Source organism: Labrus bergylta, chromosome 11, assembly GCF_963930695.1.
Source record: "Labrus bergylta chromosome 11, fLabBer1.1, whole genome shotgun sequence".
NCBI classification, from domain to species: Eukaryota; Metazoa; Chordata; class Actinopteri; order Labriformes; family Labridae; genus Labrus; species Labrus bergylta.
The window spans coordinates 5,352,688-5,369,615 of record NC_089205.1 but is presented as its reverse complement, the minus strand read 5'-3'; the positions used below and the strand labels follow the sequence as shown (position 1 = coordinate 5,369,615).

At 40.2% G+C, this 16,928-nt stretch overlaps 2 protein-coding genes across 3 annotated transcripts in view; both read left to right on the top strand.

Moving 5' to 3' along the window:
- Window positions 1–7,153, top strand: part of ulk2 (unc-51 like autophagy activating kinase 2) — a 42,715-nt gene extending 35,562 nt beyond the window's left edge. Inside the window, exons 20-27 of the mRNA XM_020649021.2 lie at window positions 454–563; window positions 715–852; window positions 1,810–2,051; window positions 2,148–2,326; window positions 3,227–3,345; window positions 3,476–3,633; window positions 3,980–4,115; window positions 4,766–7,153. Of these exons, the coding sequence (XP_020504677.1) occupies window positions 454–563; window positions 715–852; window positions 1,810–2,051; window positions 2,148–2,326; window positions 3,227–3,345; window positions 3,476–3,633; window positions 3,980–4,115; window positions 4,766–4,830 (1,147 nt within the window). The 3' untranslated portion in view covers window positions 4,831–7,153. The remainder of the gene's footprint in view (window positions 1–453; window positions 564–714; window positions 853–1,809; window positions 2,052–2,147; window positions 2,327–3,226; window positions 3,346–3,475; window positions 3,634–3,979; window positions 4,116–4,765) is intronic.
- Window positions 7,154–8,560: 1,407 nt separating this feature from the next.
- LOC109995335 (aldehyde dehydrogenase family 3 member A2) lies at window positions 8,561–16,537 on the top strand. Of its 2 annotated transcripts, none has more exons than XM_020649003.3 (11): window positions 8,561–8,705; window positions 9,800–9,962; window positions 10,419–10,650; window positions 11,039–11,124; window positions 11,205–11,413; window positions 11,599–11,716; window positions 11,889–12,030; window positions 12,168–12,334; window positions 13,061–13,160; window positions 13,246–13,484; window positions 15,478–16,537. In XM_020649003.3, the coding sequence occupies exons 2-11, from the start codon at window positions 9,801–9,803 to the stop codon at window positions 15,490–15,492; spliced, it is 1,470 nt and encodes a 489-aa protein (XP_020504659.1). In that variant the 5' UTR covers window positions 8,561–8,705; window position 9,800; the 3' UTR covers window positions 15,493–16,537. The 2 variants fall into 2 exon arrangements, with proteins under 2 accessions (XP_020504659.1, XP_020504661.1); XM_020649005.3 differs by having other exon boundaries at window positions 8,572–8,705; window positions 9,788–9,962.
- Window positions 16,538–16,928: the final 391 nt, after the last annotated feature.

Below are 16,928 nucleotides of genomic sequence, written 5' to 3'. Positions count from 1 at the left end.
ACAGGTCCGCAAATACTCACATATCTGAAGTCGTTTTGTAATCTTGTATAGATGCAAAAGTTATTTTTATATCTCTTATAGACAGAAAGAGAGCAAAGGAGGATACACTGTTCAAATTGCACACACAGCAGATTTTTCTTCTGTCTGTTTTTCTGTCTTTATATGTGTTTTTGTCACAAACACAGAGCCCACCTTTAATCGATAAACTGTAAATCCCAGGTTGTAATGCTGTACTTTGAATAGGAAAAAATCAGGATAAAGAATATTTTTGCTAGCCACTGTACCTGTCGGTTTCTAGAGCAACGGGTTAAACCTTGCCTCCTCTAACGTAAGGGGAATTCAAATGTTAAAAATAATGACGCAATAAATGTTCTGTGTCTGTCCCCTTACTCTGTGATGTCATCTTTTCTGTTGTTTGACTTTGTGTCGACGTTGTCTGTGGTCCCTCTGCAGGTCAGTCAGTACAGGTCGTCTGTCTGAGCAGCCAATCAGAATCACGCTTGGTGGACAGGCCTATCAGGGGAGCAACGACAGCTTAAACACGGAGCGGCCCATGGACACAGGTACATCTACACTGTCACACACACAAAGGACATTTACAAAAGGATGCATGTGTTTGGTTATTTAGTCAAACAGAGTTCTGTATAAACATCAAATCAGAGAGATAGTTTATACCTCACCTAGAAATTAAAGCCAAGTGTCCTCTTCTCACAGCCCCTGCAGGTCCCAGCGGGCTGGTTCAGTGCGGGTCCGCCAGTCCTCGTACTGTCCTTTTCACTGTGGGTTCACCGCCAAACAGCAGCACTCCTCCCACCTGCAGCCACCTGGGCACACGACCACGCACCACCTCAGGTAAAGATCCTCCACTGAGTGATGCTCTATTCTGATATTTTTAAACACATTTTTACACAATGTTGGGTCTTATTGACTAAGGGCATGAAAAGTTTTGGAATAACTTCAGTAGATTTCTTCAGCCGGCAGCCATGAGGCTCGCTGTTATGACTGAAAGAACAGAGGTTTTGCTCATTTAATGCTGCCTACATCAGTCAGTTTGTTTTGTGCAACTCAAAAAGCTGCAGGAAGGAGAGCGTCATGGACTAAAAAATGTATGTTTGAGGAACTCTTTGGATCCATACAGTCATAGGGAGACAAAAAAAACCTCCAACAAACTTCCTTCACGGCATCGGCATAAGGCCCTCCAAAACCAACTATGACATGTTTCGGCATCAGGCCTTTATCAGGAAGTCAAACCAGATTTTCTTTTGTGTAATTCTGTTCCACAAATATGAGTGTGATCCAAATAAAATATTTGAAGAACAAAAGTCACACAACAACAGAAATATTTGCCTGAGAGAGCAGCTGCTTAAAGGGAAATCTTGTTTTTCTTTGACATAAATTCCTGGTTTTGTTGAATTCTGGTGGCTTTGAGGCTAGCGATGAGAAGGCAGTTTGTGGTTTCAAATCATCTTAGTCCTTGAAAATTGGTTGATGTCTGCAGGGATCCTTTCTGTAATGTTGTCATAGACTTTGAACAACAATTTGAGCCTTTGTTTATCGGCATACCTGAAAGACATTTTTGTCCCAAGGATTAGTTTTCAGACGTTACTGCTTCACAGCTGCAGACTCAAGCAATTAATGGAAGCAGTTCTATAACTTTGTGTACTTTTCTAGTAATTAAAACCCCAAATGATATTAAAACAAGGCCCAGGTTTGAATATCCTTTAACATATAGAAGGCTGTGAGGTAATGTGAGATATTTGTCAGTTGTATTTATCTCATGATCCTCTCCCCTCCTCGTCCTCCTCTCAGTGGGCTCCAACAGCTCGGGCGGCTCCCTGTGCTCCACCAGCGGCCGGGTCTATGTGGGATCTCCTCCAGGCATGGCCATGGGCTCCTCTCCTCCTGGTGGATTTGGTGGAGGACAGCTTGTCACCGGGGCCGAGGGAGCACCCAGCAGCCTGCGATACGTCCCCTATGGAACCTCTCCTCCCAGCTTGGAGGGATTCATCACATTCGAAGCCCCTGAGCTGCCCGAGGAGACTCTCATGGAGGTGAGGGGGGGTTTGATGCCTCGATCTTATTTTTACAGAAAAAATGCTTGTAACTCTACTCATCATTTTTAACATTTAATTGTTGTTATTTTGCAGCGTGAGCACACAGACACCCTGATGCACCTGCGGATGATGCTCTCATTCACCGACTGCGTCCTTGAAATGGCGGCAATCAGGGCTGGAGGGGCAGAGCTCGGCGTGTCAGCCGCCTCCATCTACCCTCCCCAGGACAGTGTGGTCGTGGACCAGATCAGCCAGCTCAGCAAAGAGTGGGGGTAAGGGATAACTTAATGTAAATCTCTTCATAGTTAAAAAATTACAGACCTACATCTTAATGGACCCAGGGAACGTATTAGATCCAACTGCAGCAATCTATACAGCATATAGTTACAGTAACAGTCCCAAACAAATCTGATATTGTCCGACATCTGGTTTGTCACAATACAATAATTTTAAACTTTGCTACGATACTAGTAAAATCAAATGATATCGATACCTATTTGGTAACCATGGCCACAAAAACTCCCTAACACCCAATATGAGCTAATTTCATGTTTTAATGAGCTACATTTGAGGGCAAACTCTTCCACACTGGTTAAAATGACAAGTACATGTTCCAGCGCTGAATGGTTGCCAGTGAATGTGCTCACTTTCTCTCTTTCAGTTTTTAGTTAAAAATATTACTTTAGATCAGATTTTTTTTTTTTTTTTTTTACTCAGGTACTTTTAATTTCTTCCGATGGTTAAAATAACAGAGATTGTTTTTAAACACATGGGACCTGATCCACTAATGATGGATTGTGCCCGCTAATATGCGCAGAAATACAACCCGCAATCTGCCCTGTTTTATCACCACATTAACACTTAGAATAGCACTACTTGTACGCCGATGCTAACATGCCCAAAAGGTGCAGGCCCACAGCTGCACTCTAAAGTGATGAAGCTGTCATGTCCGCTTATAGATGACGAGCTTGGAGGAGGCGTAACCTTTTCAGGGTTTATTTTAGATCTGAATCCTGCTGAATGTCATGGCAAATTGATGTTTCATATGTCATGTTTTGAGAAAATTTGTCCTCCTATCTTGTGTTGTGTGAGGAGGCTCTTTGTTCTGTGATGTTGCTGCAGTGCTTAAAACTTCTTGGTCTTATATTTTGTGTCTGTGCTGCCCCCTACAGGCAGGTGGAACAGCTGGTGCTTTACATGAAGGCTGCACAGCTTCTGGCTTCCTCCCTCCACCTTGCCAAAGCTCAGATCAAATCAGCCAAGCTCAATCCCTCCTCCGCAGTAAAACAAGGTAAGAACTATGAGTTAACATTTACCAATACATGACTTCAACTTTACTTTCTTGAAAGAGAGATATAAATATTTTCAAGCACAATTACACCCCTGCAGAATAACTCATCCCTCTCTTTGTGTACTTTCAGTGGTGAAGAGTCTGAACGATCGGTACAAAAGCTGCATCTCCCTCTGCCGGCGGCTGACCGACAAACTGAACCACTTCTTCTCTGACAAGCAGCGATTTGTGGACGAGATTAACAGCGTCACCGCAGAGAAACTCATCTACAATCAAGCTGTGGAGATGGTAAGCCTCAGATACAAGAAGTCTGAATTATATTGTTTTACTGCTGTGTAGCCGTTGACCTGAAAACCTCTGCTGTGGAGCAATGTAAGGGTCAGTACAAGAAAAATGCTTGATTTGGGTGTATGTTGGTTATTTTGGTATAAAGAAGATAACATAGATACATCTTTATTAAATATACAATTTTACTGTTTTTGAATCTGAGATTTTTGCCACTGTCACATAATCATTGACACTTGTGATTTTTTCAGATGCTATGTTGAGTAAAGAACAGCTATTACATGTTTTGTTAAGCCTTACCTGATGATGTGTGGGTGACTGTGTGTGTGTGTGTGTGTGTGTGTTTCAGGTTCAGTCAGCAGCTCTGGACGAGATGTTCAAGCAGACAGAAGATATCGCGTACCGCTACAGCAAGGCGGCCATGCTGCTGGACGGCCTGTCCAAGATCCTGCAGGACCCGACGGATGTCGAGAACGTGGTTAAGTGTGAGTACAGACTCTGAGCGCTTGTTTAACTATTGGCCTCATACAAGAGCAACCAGTATGAACACATATGGTTTTAACTTACATTAACTAGTGCTTTAAGAGTTTACTGCACAATTTATAAATTCTACAAGTACATCAGCAAAATGTCACTCATATAATTATGGACTGTGTGCAGAAGTTTCTTTGCAGTTTTTGATTGATTTCTCTCCCACACACCCGTCTTATTGAATGGATGTAGTGCATTTATAGCTTCAGTATGTTTTGATACTATCAATCATCTTTAAGAAACAACACAGAGAGATTGTCTTGTTTTATAACAAGAAGTATTGAAAAAGTAACTTCAACAACCTTACCTGCCACAATATTTCATACAGTGTGGACTTTCAGCTGATGAGGCTTACCCGTACATGAAACCTATTCCTCTGTAGTGCATGCTATGTTTTGTGTTGTCATTGATATTTAAATAAACCAATGAGGGTTGGGCACTTTGGTGCATGACACCTAAATAATAAATACAATCAATCTAAAAGAGAGCCTACACATGTCTGATAGGACAGACGTCTGTAGTCTGTTTGTCTAATTACTCTATTTAACTTTCAAGTTTGTTTTGGTACTTGTGTAAACACCATCTTGTTTTTGTTTCCCTGCAGATAAGGCGAGCGTGGACCGCAGGATCTCCGCCCTCTGCTACTGCACCGTCACACTGTACGAGTAGCATCGCACACACACACACACACACACACACACACACACACACACACACACACACACACACACACACACACACACACACACACACACACACACACACACACACACACACACACACACAGAGGGATCGCAGCGTCCTGAGACTGTCAACCTTCATCCTCACAGAGCTGCTGGTCACTCCTGTAGCAGTTCAAGCACTTTTCATTCGCTCGTTTTCATCTGTATTTATCATCAGTTTTTGTTTTTTGTTTTTTCTGGCTGCATCACAGACTGAACTGTGACTGATGCACAAACTTCCAACCAAAGATGACAAAAAAAAACAGAAACTGAAGGCTGTAACTGGATGAGGACATGATGCATGCACTTTGCGGTGCATTTCTTTTCCTACACTATAATGGTGGACCTGAACTATACGTATATAAAGACTAATGTCTGTCATTCAGGATATCATTTGTTTTTTACCAGAACAAAAAGACATTGTACAGGACTATGAGGCGGTTCATCTTTTTAAAAACCTGCTTACTCTGTGATATCAGTGGTTATTTACTCTGTTTTTTAGGTTGTTATTGATCTTATTTATTGGTTCAGAAGATGTTCGAATCTCCTGCCTATCTTGAAAACCTCAAGTATTGGAGTGAAAAGAGACGGAAGAAATTAGCAAAAGGCTGATGGCCAATCACTGTAACAGATTGGACCCAGAAACAACACAAACTCCTGTTACAGAAACCACACAGCCGTGTTTAGTCAGCGAGGAACCTGTAGATTTGAAACTGCTTTGTTTTTAATTTTGTTGTGTTGTTAGCCGAAGCACTTTATCGCAGTTTGTGGAGGAGACGAGTATCTGTAATAAGTTCTGGAGGTAGATATGTGAAGGCAGACGGGGGAGGGGTTTTCAAATCACTCCTCTTACACCCCCAAACCTACCTGCTTTGTGTGCATGAGCAACAAGTCATCAGAATGCATACATTTCCCATAAGGCCGAGCAACCAGGGAAACTCGGAACAGCCAAGACTTGTTGGCTGCAGCTCAACTTGACGACAATTTACCTTCAAAATAAGATTGATTTTACTAAAATTACTACAGCTGTTTATGTTCTGTCAGTATCAGTAGCTACTTTTTTTTTTAACAAGACTTGATGTTGCAAAGTTGTATATATTTATAAATATGTGATGCATGTGATGATTCCTTCTTCCACTTCTGGGAGGAGGAGTGAGAGTGTGTGTGTCTGTGTGTATGAGATCTGAGTTTTTGGGGGGTTGTTGACGATACCGTCAGCCTGTCAGTCAAAGAGCACAAATCTTTATATGTACATATATGAATTTGATACATTTTATCCATGTCTGCCAAGGGGCTTTGATAAGGATAAAACCTTTTTTGGCGCAACAGGGTTGTGCTAAAGAAAAAAAAAACTCATGGCAGCTTCAAAACTTTCCAGAAAACTCTTTCTACACAGGACTGTTGATCAATACACACTTATCTGTTCAGTGGGTCTCATGAAATTTTCTGAAATGAGTGTGAAAGCATCAGATTTCTCACTTAATTTATACAATTTTGTGAGACTTGAATTGTCAAAATCTGCACTGCCTATCGTCCACTTGGTTCCTCTGCCTCCCTTCAGTCGTCTGCTGTGCTACCAACAGTGTATGTACTGTATATATGTTTGTATGAGTGTGTATTTCTATAGAAAATACACACACAAGCACTTGCCAGGTGTGCATTAAGGCCAGTAGGAACAGACAACGATGGAAGAAAGGAGGTGCCTTCTTGTAAAAGCAGACATAGGCCTACTCCTTTGTACATGTGTGAATAAATTCTTTTTCAGTGTAAAAATGTGTATAAATGCATTCACAGGCACCCAGCGGCCTGTTTCTCTGATGTACTGTTCTTTTTCCTACACATATCCGGGTTTTTAAGTTTTCCTCGTCCTCGTCATGAGCACTCTGAACCACACGAAGCCTTTTACTGCACACAGAGTGACGAGGGACAAATAAATCTGACAGAAAGCCCACCTGAATCTGCTCCTGTCCATGGACTGTCACGAGAGGGGGACTGTTTTGGATAAAGCATGGGTACCAACCAAGTCTGCATTTTACCCTGTAGATCCTCTAGATTATTGAATGTATGTTCCCTGTTGTTTTACGCCTCTATTGCTTGTTCTGAATGCATTTTGAAGAACCCCGCCGTCAGTCATGATCCTGAAAATGCATCTCTATCCAAGCACCGATTTTTCGAAGACAAATGTCAATGTTGTGTCTCACCAAGGGATGTCTCTCTGTTCTTTATGGAACACAAATACAGTCTTTGTTATTAAAAAGAGAAACAATAAAGCTGTCTTGCTGTGCATTATTCAAAAATATATATTTATCATAATTGTCTTTGTTTGGATTCAACATAAAATTATTATCTTCAATTAATCTGATGAACGTTTTCAGAAGTAATCTTTAAGTCTGTCAATAGTGTAAAAAATGTATAACCCTATTTATTTGACTAAAAGGATATTATCATGTCCTCTTGTCAAACCATCAGTTTAAACCTCAAATACTCTTGGTTCAAGTCGGGACATTTCAGAAAGCTGTAAAGAGCTAAATGTTTATTTATGCCTGATAAAATTAGTGAAATATTATTAATTTGGGTGAAATATTTTGGGCATTTGATCAAATATCAAATTATGTATTATGATGATAGACCATAAACGCAACATATTAGGAAACAGACACTTTAGAGCTGCAGCGTTTAGTTCATTTATTGACTGATTAGAAATTAATTTGTCTACCACTAGTCAGGACAAAACTTTAAATATTTACACAAGGAGACGGAATGAAATATTTTTGAATACACAAACAGATGTCTGAGTGTTTGAATTGATGTGCTGTGGATAGTACACATTTCATCAACTCTTCTGATGAGGACATACTATATTTGTTGATTTTGAATTGAGATGGATATTTGGGTCAATCATGACTCAAAAAATCCATCTGAGCCTCCCTTTACAATATTAAATGGCTGTTGCTGCGTAAATCTGCACCTTTTTGCAACTGCATTATTGTCTCCGCTCTACCTTTTTATGACCCTTGATAGAGCATTAAACCACTTGTTTATTAGTGTAAAATGTACCTTTCCATACAATTTTGAAAATGAACAAATTTTAAATTATTTACTGTATTTTCAAAGATGTCGGAGAGGAAGCACAATTTGAAAGTAAGTCAGCCAACCGAGAAGTCTGCAGATGGATTTTAAATAGTTGAAATGCCGACCTAAGTGGCTCTTCCAGTTCTTCAGCACCCTGCAGCTATATTGTTTTTCTTATTATTATGCAATGCTGGGGAGGATCAGCTGGGGGTTCCTGTAGCTGATTGGTTCTTTCTTTGATGGACACTTTAGCAGGCCAATTGCTGGTGCCGAATATGGCTAGTGATTCAAGTGATGTTGGAAAAATCCGGGAAAATGGTTTCCAGCTTGAATAAAACTATCATGTAAGCCCATAAGGCGCAGTCATATCGGAAGTAAACCAGAACAATTTAAAAAGTTGCATGCAATGCTGGTAGCTGAATTACCTATTTATTGATACGCTGAAAAATGGCGGGGAATAGTGACTTGACGGTCAAAAAGTTTGTGTTGCTAACCGTTTATTAGATTTTTGTGGTATTAGTGTGTAAGTTGACTACTGCATTTCGGTTATTAATTAAAAAAAAAAAATTGTAGTTTCAGTGTGCATGTATTTTCTCACGGTGTAAATCTCGTTCAGGCTACACCAGGTTTACACAAATGAGTCGGGAGAATGGGACTTTCCGAGGAGCATCTGAATGCAGCATCACCCCTCACCACTAGCCGACGGCGCTAACAACATCTCTAAATCCTGCTACCCGGTTGTTCTGAAAGGTAAGACTTTAATTTACCCTGTATACATTAATTTATGTACTTCAAAGCTCATATGTCTTCACATGGTTAATATAGATATGTATCTTAAACAGTTTAGACGCTGTCACTGACATTAGCAACAGAGCTAAGGCTAAGACAACTTTGAGGACGAGTGTATTTATCTAACAGCTTGTTGAGTTATAGTTAACAAACCTTGATATTTATACACTTATAATCGGGTCATAATGACAGTATTGTTGTCTTTTTAAATTAAATAATTGTACTCTATTAATATCAGTATTGTAGTCTTTCTATTGAAATGCTTAAGCTATGTTAATACAGTATTGTAGTAGTTTCTTCCCAGTTTATTTAATGAGTGTTTACCTCTAAAAGGTCTGGGGTAGTTCTTCTCTTCTAAACTTCTCATTAAATGACTATTTCTAAGAAGACTGTGCAATCAATGGCTACTGTCAGACAAACTATTGTTGACTTTATAATGTCATTTAAGAAATCAGAAAGTTACAGCTGAGGACAGACAGACTTAATCCAGATGTGTTATTTAAGATGTTGTCATAGTCTGGAGAAGTTAGAACATACTGTTCTGTTTGTCTAATAAGGCAATAAGGTTTTCACTTTTTCACATGCCTATGTATGTGATAATGTTTTTACCTATATGCATTTTGTTTGTATCCTTCATATGTTTTCTTATAACAGGCCATCAACCTAAAGACAAAAAATGATTGTGCACGGCTTAATCGAAGCACATGTAGGTGCCTGTGTTGATATATGTACATTGTCTCGTCATTTATTGAGTGATAGGACTTTATTTTCAGGCAAAATCTGAAATTTGTCTTGCATCACAATATACAAATTAACTTTAATTTGTATGTCTCTTTAGACAAGAGTCAAAGATACAGCTCCTTATTCAATTTTAGGATTGACTTGTGTTCAAAAGAGTGTTTCAGTCTGATTTAAAAAAATCTCTGGCATATTTAAAATTCAAGCTCAGGGCGTGGTTCGTGTCAGAGAAAATGCTGGAAGTCAGCCTTAACCTGTTTTTATAGTAGGCTGACTCTCATGAATGAAAACGATGAGTGTTACAGCTTTGTATTTAGGATGTCACGAGAACAGCTGGTCGTGCAGCAGGCGAGGAAGTCCTTCCTAACAGGGAAGACCAAACCTCTGGAGTTCAGGATCCACCAGCTGAAGAGCCTGCTGCGCTTCATCTCAGAGAGACGAGGGGACATCACGTATGCTGTCAAAAGAGACCTCGGCAAGGTAGAAGAAAAGAAAACAATCTGTTTATCTACATATTATGTAAAGACACATTATGCAAACCACTTGTGAAGCTCTGTGGGTGCTACAGGGCTGTCTCCATACTACAATTTAAAATAAAAAACAACACCTGTTTTGATACCACGGCAACATAGGTACAAGTCTTGGGGTCCCAATATCGAATATTTTCTTGTTTTTAATGACCAAAGATTGCTTACATACTTCTGCATACTGTCTAAGTTGCACAAATACATTGGCAATGTTAAAGTACTAAGTGTTGCTAGCAGCCACTATTGGTTAAAATATGGCTGATGGTCTGAAGTTGTGATTTTAATACGATTTATCATCTAATTAGTGGAGATTGTATTGTTATAAAACACGTGTTATCGGTAAATTGAAATATTTGACAACCTTAATGTAGACTAATAACCAGGTGTACCGTCTTAATTCTGCTTCCAGAGCGAGAAGGGCACAGAGCTGTTTGAGACGCTGGGGCTGGAGGGGGAGATCGAGCTGGCTGTAGAGAAGCTGGCAGAGTGGGCGGCTCCCCGGCCGGTGGAGAAGAACTTCCTCACCATAACAGATGAGGTCTATGTGCAGCCGGAGCCACTCGGAGTGGTGCTCATCATCGGGGCCTGGAACTACCCCTGGGCCATCACCCTCCAGCCACTAGTTGGAGCCATTGCAGCTGGTACTAAAATACTACTACACACCCTTTTGAGTTTTTAGCTATGGTTTCTAGTAGCTATACTGTTGTTGTTGTTGTTGTTGTTGTTGTTGTTGTTGTTGTTGAAGATGCACAACACAATTTTAACTCAGATTTTATTTTTAGGCCTACTGACCCTCTGAACTTTGATATCATGTATTTGAATGATTCTAAGCCAAATTTCCAGAGGCATTGAGCTCCAAACTAACACACATTAGATCAGAATGCACTGCAGCCACAACATTCATTAATTACTGAATATCACAGCTTTATACAAAACGTCTCAAGAGTACTTGATTTATTTATTTATTTTTATTCAGTGTTTAATGATCATCACCATCCCATCACTGTGTTCATTTCTTTAATCCTGCAGGTAATGCAGCAGTGATCAAACCATCTGAGGTCAGCTCTCACTCTGCCAAGGTCATGGAGGAGCTTCTGCATAAATATCTCGACAAAGTGAGCTTCAAACTCCTTTTCTCTTTTACCTACACTTAGAGTACAAAGATTGTTTTAATATCTGCACGCTCTCTCTGTAGGACCTGTACCCGGTGGTGACGGGTGGAGTGGCAGAGACTCAGGAGCTGCTGAGACAGAGATTTGATCACGTCTTCTACACAGGAAACAGCACAGTGGGCAGACTGGTGATGGAGGCTGCTGCTCGACACCTCACTCCGGTGACCCTGGAGCTGGGAGGGAAGAGTCCCTGCTACATCGACAAGAGCTGTGACATCTCTGTGGCATGTCGGTCAGTCTGAAATGTAGCATTGTAATGGTGCCAATAAAAGGTTATGCACGTGACATCAGGGTAGGCGGAAATCACTGCGGTTACATCTGAGAACGTAGTCCTGAGAAGCAACCAAATAGTAAAATAAATATAATGAATGAAATACAGAACAATAACAATATATTATTTGTTAATACCCGATACAGTCGCATCACATGGGGGAAGTTTGTAAACTGTGGTCAGACCTGCATCGCTCCAGACTACATCCTGTGTGAACCGTCCATCCAGAGCAGAGTGGTGGAAGAAATCAAGAAGAGCATCAAGGTGGGTCTGAAATTAAGATTTTAACCTGTTCGCATCTCTCAGGAGTCGAACAAAAGACAATAGCTAAGAATGACTTTGACCACAGCACAACACAACAATGAAGGGGAAATAAGTATCGGTTGAAGATGAAGACAATGTGAACATTATGTATCTTTAATTCCACATGCTGCAGGAGTTTTACACAGAAAATCCCAAAACCTTTGAGGACTACGGGCGCATTATTAACCAGCGGCACTTTAAGAGGGTCATGGCTCTGATGGAGGGAAGCACGGTGGCTGCTGGTGGAGACAGCGACGAATCTCAGTGCTACATAGGTATGTGATGTGTTTGAGATATTTTCCACCAAAAGCATCTGTGCTGTATGACTGCAGCCACGGAACTCTTACCTTTTAAAATGCTTTATTTAAAGTAGTATCAATTTGTTTTGAGCCTGTCCGTTCTCTCCTGACAGAGCCCACCGTGCTGCAGGATGTGACGGGGGAATCCAAAGTGATGAAGGAGGAGATCTTTGGTCCCTTACTTCCCATCATCACAGTGAGCGGTGTGGACGAGGCCGTCCAGTTCATCAACGAGAGGGAAAAACCCCTGGTTGTGTACGTCTTCTCTCACAACAACAAGGTGATTATATCACCGCCTGCAGACATGAATACATATATCTTTTGAAAACCTATTTAAAAAAAATAGGCTCTGGCTACAGAGGTGTTAAAATCCGAACTAATAGCAAAATCAGGCTTCATCATTCACTTAAGAAATGTCACAAATATCCTTTTCTATGTTGGCAGCTTGCCCGTGACGGCTGGAATGATGATTTGGGAAAGTCAGAATGAATGCAAATTTAGAATACATGAGTCCTAAACAAATGAAACAAAGAGCAGAAACTGTATGAACACTGATCACACTGCAAATAGAATAGAAGATATTAATTGTCACTGTACAGGTGTATAAGGCCATCAGCCCTCTCTCCCTCTGTATACCTGCTGATATGTTTTTTAATGTGGACGTCACCACAGGAGGAATAGCTGTGCTATAAGTAACAGCTAATGGGGATCCTAACCAATAATTATATAAACAAATAATATACACCAAAATTCTGTTGCACAGCCTGAAGACAGCTTAAATAGAATAAGATAATTATACAATCAAATAAAATCTAAAATTACAAAATTTTAAGTTGAAAATCACATAAATACGTCACCATGAGGTAGCAGTTAAGAACAATAGTATTCACTTGTATAACAAGTAACAAGGAATGACACTATTGCACTTTAAGATAATCACTCATACATAAATGAAAAAGATTGTACCCACAATGCACTGCTCTGACCCTTCCTGTCTGATCCACAGCTGATCAAAAGGGTGATAGCCGAGACGTCTAGCGGAGCTCTGCTGGCCAATGACTGCCTGGTTCACTTCACTGTCAGCGCTCTGCCCTTTGGGGGAGTAGGTCAGTTTTAAACACTAAAATGAACCTCCAGCTGTTCACCCTGATGCACGTTCACAGCTGACTCCTCCCCTCACCTGTCTCTCAGGTAACAGCGGGATGGGCTGCTATCACGGCCGGCACAGCTTCGACCAGCTCAGCCACCTACGCAGCTGTCTGATCAAGCAGCTGAAGATGGAGGGCGTCAACAGCATGCGTTACCCCCCTCACACCGCCAAGAAGCTGGGCTGGGCTCGATTCTTCCTGCTGAATAGGGTGAACGTGTGCGGGCTGCAGCGCATCGCCATGCTCGCCATGTTGGCTGGCCTGGCAGCCTTTGTGGTCCAGGTAAAGAAACTCATGCACACCTGTTTGGTCAAATTAAGAACGTTTTCATGGTATTTCATTTGGTACTGATGATCTGGAGATTAGAGATGTTCAGAGATGATCTGAGTTCAGCTAGCTGCGTCCAGCTAATAACGACTTACCCTCATGATTGAAGTTAAAAGAACTAATGCCTGCAATGTCATTAAAGGTCATCATCAGATCAAACTTTAGCAGCAAAGCACCTTGAAAACTGACAACATTGGGGCGTGCTGGTGGCACAATGGTTAGGGCGCGCGTCCCATGTGTTGAGACTCTCGTCTCGAGCGGTAGGCCCGGGTTCACTTCCACCCGTGGCCCCTTCCGCATGTCATCCCCCGCTCTCTCTCCCTGGTTTCCGACTCTATCCACTGTCCTCTCTCTGAATTAAAGGCACGAAAAGCCCAAAATAAATCTTAAAAAAAAAAACAACAACATTATCAATAAATCAAACTTTATTTGTAAATCACTTTTCAATCCATAGGCAAGGTAAGAAATAACTGGATGAAAGCAGACACTGAGGGAACGCTATCATGAATTCCTTCAGCTTATCTTCATCTCTACTTTGTATAAAGTTCTGAATTGCAAATGTTCTGCATTTAGAACTTATTTTGTTTCATGTGTTAGCATGCTAACACTAAAATACATTTTTGAACATGGTAAACTTGACACCTATGAAACCTGATACCTGTTAAACATGAAAAAATAAAAAGGATCTGCAGCCTGTAAACCCAGACTCTGTACCTCTTCAGTCTGTGGTGTGATGAAGACTATTCCCCTGACTATATTCACTATGGTTGTCATGTACAACAATAAGTTATAATACTTGTAAAAAATCCATTGAAATAAATTTCTGTATCAATGTAACAAATATAAATTGTAGGCACCCAAATAATTGAGTAATTTCTTGTTTTAACTCCAAAAACATGCACGCAAATGTATCCCATAATGGACGTACCAGCTAACAGCTAGCCACATTTAGCTTGACCATCATGTTTGTTTACTCTTAATTCACCTTCAGATAGATATATAGATCTTTATTGTCATGTTAATCAACCAAACTCTGTTGGAGCAATCCAGTTGCAGCATAACCAGCACACACACACAAACACAAGCCAAGCACATCTCAACCATACCCACATACACATTCACATCCGTAAAAGAATGGAATAAATCATATACAAATATAGGCAGCAATGAAAGTAATTGCACAGAGTCCATTATTGTACAGAGTAGCTAGATTGCATGTTTTGATCTGGTTGTTGGTGAATGAATCAGTTAGTGTTTGGTGTGCTGAGTTGGTGGTCTCGTTGCAGACCGCACACTTTAAGAACTGAACCGTTAATCCGTCATGATTTGTCCTCGTGTGGAGTCTCACATTTTCAAAACTTTTAAGATTTTAAATACTTTTAGTGTGTACCAGGCCTAAGCTGAGCCCTGAGTAACTCAGGTGTACACAGCTAACTGATGTCCTTCTCTGCCTATTGGCTGCTGAGCCAGGAAGTTAAACCCAAACGACCACATACAGGCAGAGACGTCACAGTGTTGACAACATTAGAACTCATCTAGTGATATGAATCTGATCTGATTAAGTAGAGAGCTGTGTGATTCCTGTGACGTGGTGTAACTGACGTCTGTTTACTGCTTTTTAAATAACGACAGATTCATTTTTCCCCACGAGATATGAGTACTCCTCCCCCCTACATACCCACAATCCCACAGGCCTGGACCTTCACACAACAATGGCTTTGTCTCATGTGGACAATGTGTGGTGTTGTCCAGGAAATCTAACCTCATAACGCCCCCTCATCTACCCTCCCTTTAATTACCCAGCATGCTTCACTCTCCTCTGCTAAATGGCTCCTTTTGTTTTGGTCCACCCCACCACCTTTGTTGACATGCACACTTGTTTTGCTCCCGTGAACAGTCAAACGATCTGTTTTAATGTCTCTGCGTCTGTGTGTGGTGTTTCTTTCAGAGGTTCCTGCGATGAAGACGAGGAGAAGAAGCTGGCGTCCTGAGGTCTTACCTGTGCTGGTGTCCCAATGATTTAAAGTGAAATATACCCACGGCCCATATCATTTCTAATTCATATACTTTTGTTTTTGTATTATGTATGTCTTTAGAATTACCGGTACTCGTCTGTCACACTGAATGCTGCTATTGTAGTTTTATTGTTTTTCATATTTTCAAAGCAATATAATCGGTTTTATTTCAATTTCACATCATGCACGGAACATTTTACACGAGAATCAACACATCTGCTTTGAAGATAAACCATAACAGCAAGTATCATTGTTGCATTCAAGGTTTTCAATCCTCCGTTACATTTTCTCACACGTTCTGCAATTAAACTCCAACAAACTAAAAAAAAGTCTCAGATGATTCTTCTTGACTTTTTCATAGTCCATATTTTAGTTAGCAGGTAAGGTAGTAGAGGTGGTGAGGGGGGGATGAGAGCAGGAAGGTGTTTGATTAAAAATATATATAAATAAAATGTTCAGTTCAACATGTTTGAGAGAGTGACAAGCATGAAAAAACAAACCTGAGTGGACAAAGTTTCTTTCTTTCTTTCATGTGTATTTTTGTCTTTTTCCTTTTCCCTTTCTATATTTTTCTCTTCCATTATCTTTCTTTATCTCTGTGTTTCTATTTTTCTTTCTTTCACTCTAAGAAAGACTGAATATCCAGAATAAAGTAGAAATAACATCTAAAGTAAGTCATACATTTTAGTATTTAAAAATAAAACTTCAACATTTGTTTATTTTCTACCTTTTTTTCTCAACATTAACATTTTTTTTCTTTTAACTACATCTTTTATTTACAACATTTCCCCTGACCTTCTCAACGACAATTTATTTTGTCAACTTTTCAAATGTATTCTTGACATTTGAAACTTCTTTCTTTGTCTTATTTTCCACATTTCTTTGTGTCTGTTTTGCATCCTGAGAACTGTTTAATATCTCAAATTAATTTGAAGTGACATTTAAAACTGGTCCAAAATCTGACATTAAAAAAAAGATTTTTCTCCTCTTTAATCAGAATAGTTTTCCTTCACATGACATCTTCATTCTCAAAATGTCCCTTCCATTCTTATCATAGAAAATGTATTATATCGAGTGCAGACGTTTGGACTCTCTTCTGCACAGTCAGACTTTAATTGTTCATGTCATACTTTATTCTTTAAAATTCATTTTGTAGATTTTTATGCCTTAATTGTAGAGACAGAACAGTGGATAGAGTCAGAAACCAGAGAGAAAGAGGGGAATGACATGCGGGAAAGGAGCCACAAACGGATTCAAACCTGGGCCGCCCACTTGGAGGATCACAGCATCCTGTTGTATACGGGGCGCCAAACTAACACTACAGTACCAACCCGCCCTTGTACTTCATTCTTGACTTTTCCACTAAATGTATTCTCTTCATTTC

Excerpts from the sequence above, each read along its gene's own strand:
- LOC109995335 (XM_020649003.3), top strand. The coding sequence starts at position 9,801 with ATGTCACGAGAACAGCTGGTCGTGCAGCAGGCGAGGAAGTCCTTCCTA. Across the intron at positions 11,414-11,598 it reads GACATCTCTGTGGCATGTCG|TCGCATCACATGGGGGAAGT; the intron begins GTCAGTCTGAAA and ends TACCCGATACAG. Across the intron at positions 12,031-12,167 it reads CGAATCTCAGTGCTACATAG|AGCCCACCGTGCTGCAGGAT; the intron begins GTATGTGATGTG and ends CTCTCCTGACAG.